The sequence below is a fragment of the Salmo salar genome, chromosome ssa27 (genome assembly GCF_905237065.1).
Source record: "Salmo salar chromosome ssa27, Ssal_v3.1, whole genome shotgun sequence".
In the NCBI taxonomy this organism is placed as follows: Eukaryota; Metazoa; Chordata; class Actinopteri; order Salmoniformes; family Salmonidae; genus Salmo; species Salmo salar.
This window is the reverse complement of record NC_059468.1, coordinates 10,555,383-10,565,015: the sequence shown is the minus strand read 5'-3', so window position 1 is coordinate 10,565,015 and position 9,633 is coordinate 10,555,383. Positions and strand designations below refer to the sequence as shown.

General features: G+C 40.3%; 1 protein-coding gene across 1 annotated transcript; it reads right to left on the bottom strand.

The window, feature by feature from the left end:
* Window positions 1–270: 270 nt before the first annotated feature.
* LOC123730958 (proteasome subunit beta type-8) lies at window positions 271–6,902 on the bottom strand. The gene is made up of 6 exons (XM_045709692.1): window positions 6,478–6,902; window positions 5,771–5,924; window positions 5,408–5,519; window positions 1,045–1,174; window positions 594–798; window positions 271–518 (listed from the first exon to the last, which is right to left on the bottom strand). Exons 1-6 carry the CDS (start codon window positions 6,616–6,618, stop codon window positions 430–432), a joined length of 831 nt encoding a protein of 276 aa, XP_045565648.1. The 5' UTR covers window positions 6,619–6,902; the 3' UTR covers window positions 271–429.
* Window positions 6,903–9,633: the final 2,731 nt, after the last annotated feature.

The following is a 9,633-nucleotide window of genomic DNA, read 5'->3' as shown; positions in this document are numbered from 1 at the left end:
CAGCTCAGTAGTATGAAAAGGTTATTAGACCTCTTGAGGAACAAAAATGTCATGTCAGCCCTGTTTTTTCCAAATATCTGTAAGATCCAAAGAGAGTCTATTGTAAAAAAATAAAAATAAAAAGTTCTGTGCCAGAAGAAAATGTATTCTAAATGTGAACATGTATTTTGAAAGACAATTTTAAATATTTTAGTTATTTCAATATTTGAAAGAAAATAGTTGTCTTATACACATAACCACAATGTTTAAAAAATGACTATGACAGTTCTCTAACAAAAAGTATTTTATTGAAGACAGTGACTGCCATATGTTGCCTGAGAGAAGGTCATGGCCCCATGATCCTTATGATTTGACATACTTATTTGACTATGTTCATGATGTATTGTATGGTATTGATGTGACTGTGAATATAGTTACAACGGGCCAGATTCACTTCTTGTCATTGTAAAAGCGGTGGTACAGGTCGCCAACATCCTCTTGAGAAACTTTGATCCAACCAGTCTCTCTCATGTGATACACTGCAAAGAACAAAGACAAAGTCAAACACACACACACCACCACCATTATAAACCAGGTAATAAGCTCAGACTTACTGTTGACTGTTCCCCCAGAGTAAGCATCTCTGTGTGTTGCATGAAAGATGGCCCTCTGTGCCAAATCATAGGCTTCTGGAACAGACAAGTCATATCGGTAGCCGCTGTCCATCACACCATAGGCGTAGGTGTTACCAGACCCAGTGGAGAACATGTTTCCACACAGTCTCAGACCATTGTCATCAACGTAATACAGCCCAGGACCCTGCAATCATAATAACAAGAATAATAATCATGAATGTCTATTAGTAGCAGGCTGACAATACAATTTCAACTAATGAGTGTTTGTTAATTACCCACTAAAAGAGCAAACTTCGTAGTCAAAACGTATACAAAACAAACCCATCCGATTGACTATATCATTGATTACTTGTTAATAATAGACTAGACAATATTTTCTAACACTGGGGTACACAAACCTAGCAACCTGAAAGGCATAACTTTAACTTGCCTTCTTGTCCCAGCCACATATCATTGTGCCCATGGAGAGACCCATCCCTCTGTAGTTGACCACCATGTTGGCAAGGAGCTTAGAGGCAGCAGATACTGAGATCCTCTCCTTGTTCCTCAGATTGTATATCCTTAAATGAAGTGGAGGGTTGAAGGAAAATTGAAAAATATACACTCATAGAAAAAAAGGTGCTATCTAGAACCTCAAAGAATTCTTTGGCTATTCCCACAGGAGAACCCTTTGAAGAACCCTTTTTGTTTCCTGGTAAAAACCCTTTTAGTTCCAGGTAAAACCCTTTTAATTCCAGGTAGAACCCTTTTAAGTTCCATGTAGAGCTCTTTACACCAGGGTTCCCCAACTAGCGGGCCCACGGATGGTTTTGTTTGGCCCCCTAATTTTTCTTAGTAAAAATTAAACAGATATATATTCTACATAGAACAGGCTTCTCAGAATTGGAAGGGGAGGACCATCCTTCTCAGTGAATTTCAGGATTTTTTTTGTGAAACAAAAAAAGTGAACTATACAAAATATATTCACATCACCAAATAATTTATTAAAACACATTGTTTTGCAATGAAAGTCTACGGTAGCCTCAACAGCACTCTGTAGGGTAGCACCATGGTGGCAGGTAACCTAGTGGTTAGAGCGTTGGGCCAGTAACCGAAAGGTTGCTGAATCAAATCCCAGCTCTGACAATATAAAAATCTGTCATTCTGCCCCTGAACAAGGCAGTTAACCAACTGTTCCCATAGCGCCGAAGATGTGGATGTTGATTATGGTAGCCCCCCGCACCTCTCTGATTCAGAGGGGTTGGGTTAAATGCAGAAGACACATTTCAGTTGAAAGCATTCAGTTGTACAACTGACTAGGTATCCCCTTTACCATGGTGTAGCTGGAGGACAGCTAGTTTCCGTCCTCTTCTGGGTACAAACGACTTCAATACAAAAACATAGGCGGCTCATGGTTCTCACCCCATTCCATAGACTTACACAGTAATTATGACAACTTCCGGAGGATGTCCTCCAACCTATCAGAGCTCTTACAGCATGAACTGACATGTTGTCCACCCAATCAAAGTATCAGAGAATGAATCTAGTACCGAAAGCATAATCTACAGCTAGATAGCACTGCGGTGCATAAATGTGGTGAGTGGTTGACTCAGAGAAAGAAAATAGTTGAACAGTTTTGAACAAATGAATTTCTTTAAAAAATAAGGGGAAGCAAGAGAGAAAGAGAGAGAGCTATATTTAGTTTTTTTTTTTAACTTTCACTTACTTAGCTAGGGAACTCAGCTAGCGAGATTAGCTTACTCAAACACCCGGCTCAAACAGACAGGGATGCTCTGTTAGCTAGCTGGCTATGGTTATCCAACACTGGAACTCCAAGTCAGGGTAAACTTTTGGTTTTATTAATTTATTGTCACCGGGGCCTGCCGGTGTAACTGATAAACTGCTTGCTTACTGTACACTATATACATGATTGTAGCAGGTTTACTAACGCGTTCGTTCTAGTAGCTATGTTGACTTGACGTTAGCTAATATGGTAACAACAATATAGGCTGTGTATAGCGGTTATGATATGAAGGTTTGGCTTGGAAAGGTTTTGTCGCCTGGTCCTAGACAGCTGATGTGTTGTGCACTGAAGTCCACAAGCGAAGGGAAAAGGTGAGAGGAGGAGAGTGCGTAGATGTGTGAAGGAATTATCCAACGATCAAAGGGATCATGCTATGTTGTATGTGGCTGCTATGAAAGACAACTGTGTTTACGTGTGATCAGGGGTGTATTCATTCTGCCAGTTCTGTTGAAAGAAACTTAAATGGAATCAAACGGAACGAAACAGGGATAAACATACCTGAATTTGTCCAATAGAAACTCTAGTGTGCAACTGTTGTACTAAAGATCCCTCTCTAGATAAGCTAGATGCAGGCAAGATTGTGCAAGGCGATATTGAATGTGTCAATGTCTGTCACCTTGATTACTCACATTTATATAGACCTGTTGAAGTCGGAAGTCCTCAAACACCTTAGCCAAATACATTTAAACTCTGTTTTTCACATTTTCTGACATTTAATCCTAGTAAAAATTCCCTGTCTTAGGTCAGTTAGGATCACCACTTTATTTTAAGAATGTGAAATGTCAGAATAATAGTAGAGAGAATGATTTATTTCAGCTTTTATTTCTTTCATCACATTCCCAGTGGGTCAGAAGTTTACATACACTCAATTAGTATTTGGTAGAATTGCCTTTAAATTGTTTAACTTGGGTCAAATGTTTTTGGGGAGCCTTCCACAAGCTTCCCACAATAAGTTGAGTGAATTTTGGGCCATTCCTCCTGTCAGAGCTGGTGTAACTGAGTCGGGTTTGTAGGCCTCCTTGCTCGCACATGCTTTTTCAGTTCTGCCCACAAAATGTTCTATCTGATTGAGGTCAGGGCTTCATGATGGCCACTCCAATACCTTGACTTTGTTGTCCTTAAGCCATTTTGCCACAACTTTGGAAGTATGCTTGGGGTCATTGTCCATTTGGAAGACCCATTTGAGACCAAGCTTTAACTTCCTGACTGATGTCTGGGATGTTGCTTCAATATATCCACATAATTTTCCTCCCTCATGTTGCCATCTATTTTGTGAAGTGTACCAGTCCCTCCTGCAGCAAAGCACCCCCACAACATGATGCTGCCACCCCCGTGCTTCACGGTTGGGATGGTGTTCTTCAGCTTGCAAGCATCCCCCTTTTTCCTCCAAACATAACGATGGTCATTATGGCCAAACAGTTCCATTTGTGTTTCATCAGACCAGAGGACATTTCTCCAAAAAGTACGATCTTTGTCCCCATGTGCAGTTGCAAACCGTAGTCTGGCTTTTTTATGGTGGTTTTGGAGTAGTGGCTTCTTCCTTGCTGAGTGGCCATTCAGGTTATGTCGATATAGGACTCGTTTTACTGTGGATATAGATACTTTTGTACCTGTTTCCTCCAGCATCTTCACAAGGTCCTTTGCTGTTGTTCAGGGATTGATTTGCACTTTTCGCACCAAAGTATGTTCATCTCTAGGAGACAGAATGCGTTTCCTTCCTGAGCGGTATGACGGCTGCGTGATCCCATAGTGTTTATACTTACGTACTATTGTTTGTACAGATGAACGTGGTACCTTCAGGCGTTTGGAAATTGCTCCCAAGGATGAACCAGACTTGCGGAGGTATACAAAAAAAAAAAAATCTGAGGTCTTGGCTGATTTATTTAGATTTTCTCATGATGTCAAGCAAAGAGGCCCTGAGGTTGAAGGTAGGCCTTGAAATACATCCACAGGCACACCTCCAATTGACTCAAATGATGTCAATAAGCCAATCAGAAGCTTCTAAAGTCATGACATCATTTTCTGCAATTTTCCAAGCTGTTTAAAAGCACAGTCAACTTAGTGTATGTAAACTTTTGACCCACTGGAATTGTGATACAGTGAATTATAAGTGAAATAATCTGTCTGTAAACAATTGTTGGAAAAATGACTTGTGTCATGCACAAAGTAGATGTCCTAACTGACTTGCCAAAACTATAGTTTGTTAACAATAAATTTGTGGAGTGGTTGAAAAACGAGTTTTAATGACTCCAACCTAAGTGTATGTAAACTTCCGACTTCAACTGTATGTTCTAAACTATCATTCATTGGCTAGGTTGTAGCAACCTCATGATGGGTTTAGGGAAAATGTGACTATCATGTAGTAGCCTAAACATATTGATGTTACATTGAGCTGGGTGAATGGAATATGAATGACAGTCATCCAATATGCTGTAATATAAATAAGGCCATGCTCGCAAAAAAAATAATCGTACTCCCTCATCTTAAACAGCACCGATTGCCACTGATATAGTATTTTCATTGTTTGACTGTAAAAACACCAGAAAATTAGCTACAAGTTATTTAAATTTGGAAATCTGTTCCCAAGTATTACCAAGCATAATAGAGAAACACGTGATGGTATACAAATGCAAGGTTTGAAATTACTTTTTATTCAAATATAATATCAAATATTATCTATGTTCAACAAAAAATAGCCCTGTGGCTGAATCTAGTTGATCATCTCGGCTTTACAGAGTTCTACCTGGAACCAAAAAGGGTCTCCAATGCGGACAGCCGAATAACACTTTTTTTCTAAGCGTGTAGGATGGAAAAGATAGGTACCAAATAAAAGGAAATTAGACAGTACCCATCTTTCCCATTGTTTTGGGATTGAGGGATATAGTTTGATTAACAAAACATGGGACATGGACTCAATACTAGACCACAGTTGAGTTTTGATGTTTAAAAATGTCTAACAAGCTTTGATTTTAGAGTAAGCTATCACTATAACGTGACCATCTTCTCTCACCTGCACTCCTTGGCCAAGACTCTCTCCCAATAGACACAGTCGGCAGCACTGCCTGACATTGTCCCAAGTAGAAAGGGGTTTATCTCGATCACCTTCTTAAACATCTGAGTGCCTTAAACACAAAGGGGGTTATTCATTACACATATGCCACGGTAGATTCACAAAACATACTTGTTCTTTATTGTATTTGACCATCTCTCTCTTTCATACTCAATTTTCTACCCCCTCCCTCCCTCCATCAATCACTCCACCCAACTAAAATGTTTTCAAACGTATATCCAAGTGTGTGTGCATGCCTGTGTGAGTGTGTGTGCATGCCTGTGTGAGTGTGTGTGCATGCCTGTGTGTGTGTGTGTCACTTACTGACGTAAGATCCTGCAGATGCTCTGGAGTCAACAGCCACCATCACCCCATGCTGGAACTTGAAAGCCAGAGTAGTAGTGCCATGCTCCAGGTTAATCTTCACCCCATCCACCCCTTCTTCACTGTCAACCAGAGGCCTAAGAAACTCTGCTGGCTGTGGAAACACAGTCGACAAAGTAGATTTTGTTGTCAAAAGCTACAAGATATTGTCATTGTAATGCACACATAGGGCTGACTCCCATATTCCGATTGAAGTAGCTAATCCAGCAGAAGGTCTAGGCCTTTTATAAACTTCTTTTAACATTTTCAATTGCCATTTTTCTATCATGCATGGTCATTAGTCTAACAGTAAGCCTACATATTTGATCAAGCTTACAATCACAGAACCACTGGTGAATACAATCACAGAACCGCTCATTGCTATATGTGCCATGTTGTTCCATCTCCCATCAAGAGGGTCACGTTGAACGTTATTGGCGCGATGTGTATGGTGTCTGCCTTGCGACCCGTGTTCGCCTCCCTGCCACGCTCTTACTTTACTACTACATTAATGAAAAATCAGCTTCCAATTACTTTGACAGATGTAAAGAACTGCCAGGTAAAGCCAATTGGTTATTCAAAATGATGTTATCTTGTAAACTCAACCATCACCATAGGAAACAGCTGATGTGACAAATCCCACACGCGAATTATCAGGTGTTACTTACATCAACTCCAACGGGTACCGCCAACTCTGGTGTCTGAGCAGCGAATTTGAAGTGATTGACTTTATCCACCGACGCTCGTTCCGCGTTGAATCCGTCCTCTTTAACCCAATCTGATATCCCGCAAACGTCGAGAAGAGCCATTTTGTAGTATTCTGAAGCTACTGAGTTTCACTGTTCCTCCGCTTTGAAATCGAAACTGAAAATGTTACTGCTAGGCTACTAACACCATGAAATGAGCAGACGCGCAACGGTACTTTGTTATGCTTTGGGTACGAATGAGACAGGTCACCAAATGGCTTGTTCTTGTTAAATCGTAACAATAATGCGTAAAGTAAATCTCAAATTAGAAAGAGATTCAATTACAACCTACATATTTTATAAATGCAATGCATTTTTTGTTGTTGCTATATTTCATATCTTATTTGAGAGCTGCATTATAGTGGTTAATCATAGACTAACTATGTTGGCTAGGATTACACCTCTCCAACGGGACAGTGCCCATTCACTCCCTTTCCATAACTGCCGACTTGTGCTCTGGCCAATGCCTATACCTAGACGTTGCTAGGCACATCACTGCCATTCAGGTTACCTTCCCGTATCCATTTACTTTTAACATCCCATCAATAGGGTGGTGTGGTGGCATAAAGTTTTCTTAAACAACACATTTTAATAAAAATAAAAAATGTCTCTGGAGTGGTAGTGATGGAGGGGAGGGGTGCAAGTGGATTTTTTGTTTTCATTATTATAAATATGTGGTGATAAAACCTAATAGTAGCACCATAAAAAACAACCGCCTATGCCATAATAATTATTCCCTTCCCTATCCCTCAATTATGGCAGGGATATGCCTAGTCAACATGTATAGAATAAAACACAATAAAGGACAAGGGCTGTTTGAGGGTTGGAAGTTGCACTGCATCCAAAAATGGGACTTGCCTATATGGCAGTTATAGAAGAACCTGTCAGGCAAGGTGTGACTGGCAAAACAACTATAAAGCAATCACAGATTAACCAGTCCAATGATTTTATCTTTCCAGTAACCATTGATTTACTCAGGTGAAGGATCACGTTTTCTAACCAACCAGAAATGTACTTTTGTATGATGTCATATGTTGTCATACAGGGTTGTGGTTCCCATGTTGGTTCAGTGGCTTAGTACTATTTTCAAATGAATGTGTTTTATGTAGCCAAAATCAAAACACTTTCTCCAGGCAGTTGTCCCCATACTGTGTAGCCACTATTACCATTACTGCATAAAAAAAATAGTATGCCTGAAATACATCAATATTGTTTTTTCATTTAAGAAATACTGGTATACACACTATACTGCACGGGTTGTTCAGTATAGTTAGTTACTAGGGCCTCAGAATCCCATCACAGTATCTCTGTGCCTTCAAATTGCCATCAATAAAATGCTATTGTATTTGTTGTCCGTATCATAACCCCGCCAGATGTGGAAGTCTGGGCTGGCGTGGTTACACGTGGTCTGCAGTTGTGCGGCCGGTTGGACTTACTGCCAAATTCTTTAACAACGTTGGAGGCAGCAGCTTATGGTAGAGAAATTAACATTTATTTATCTGGCAACAACTCTGGTGAACATTCCTGAAGTCAGCATGTCAACTGCATGCTCCCTCAAAACTTGAGACATCTGTAGCATTGTGTTGTGTGACAAAGCTGCACATTTTAGAGTGGCCTTTTATTGTCGCCAGCACAGGGTACACCTGTGTAATGATCATGCTGTTAAATTAGCTTCTTGATATGCCACACCTGTCAGGAGGATGGATCATCTTGGCAAAGGTGACATGCTCACTAACAGGGATGTAAACAAATTTGTGCACGAAATTTGAGAAATAAGCTTTTTGCTTGTGTTTCTAGCTCCAACTGTAATGGGTGCGTGCTGGTGGCAAGGTGTCACAGTTGTCGTAGGATGAAGCGGACCAAAGTGCAGTGTGATTATCGTTCCACATATTTTATTGATCTGTGAAACTATGCAATACATACAAAATAAACTGAATAAACAAAAACAACAAACCGTGACGAAGAGTTAACATACACATACTCAAAAACAATCTCCCACAAACCCAGGTGGGAAAAACACCTACTTAAGTATGATCTCCAATTAGAGACAACGATGACCAGCTGCCTCTAATTGGAGATCATCCCAAACAAAACCCAACATAGAAATACAAAAACTAGAACATAACATAGAAAATCTAAACTAGAAAAACCCCTGTCACGCCCTGACCTACTCTACCATAGGAAATAACAGCTTTCTATGGTCAGGACATGACACAAGAAAGTCAGGCGCAGGAGAACGAATTTGGTAGACACGGAGTATTTTATAAAAAGCTTCCAAAACTCCTAAAATCAAAATGTACAAAAATAATAAAGGTGGGCACAAAAAACCTGTCGCGCACCAGGACATAACCTGCACATATATACAAACAAACAATCACCGACAAGGACATGAGGGGAAACAGAGGGTTAAATACACAACATTTAATTGATGGGATTGGAACCAGGTGTGAAGTAAGACAAGACAAAACCAATGGAAAATGAAAAATGGATCAGCGATGGCTAGAAGGTCGGTGACGTCGACCGCCGAACACCGCCCGAACAAGGAGAGGGACCGAATTCGGCGGAAGTCGTGACACCAACAGTGCAGTAATATCTAACCAGTAATATCTAACAATACACACAATCTAAAGTAAAGGAATGGAATTAAGAATATATAAATATTTGGACGAGCAATGTCAGAGCGGCATAGACTAAGATACAGTAGAATAGGACAGAATACAGTATATACATATGTGATGAGTAATGCAAAATATGTCAACATTATTAAAGTGACTAGTGTTCCAATTATTGAAGTGGCCAGTGATTTCAAGTCTATGTATATAGGGCAGCAGCCTTTAATGTGCTAGTGAAGGCTAAATAACAGTCTGATGGCCTTGAAATAGAAGCTGTTTTTCAGTCTCTTGTTCCCAGCTTTGATCCACCTGTACTGACCTCGCCTTCTGGATGATAGTGGGGTGAACAAGCAGTGGCTCGGGTGGTTATTGTCCTTGATTTTCTTTTTGTCCTTCCTGTGGAATTGGGTGCTGTAGGTGTCCTGGAGGGCAGGTAATTTGCCCCCAATGATTTGTTGGGCAGACC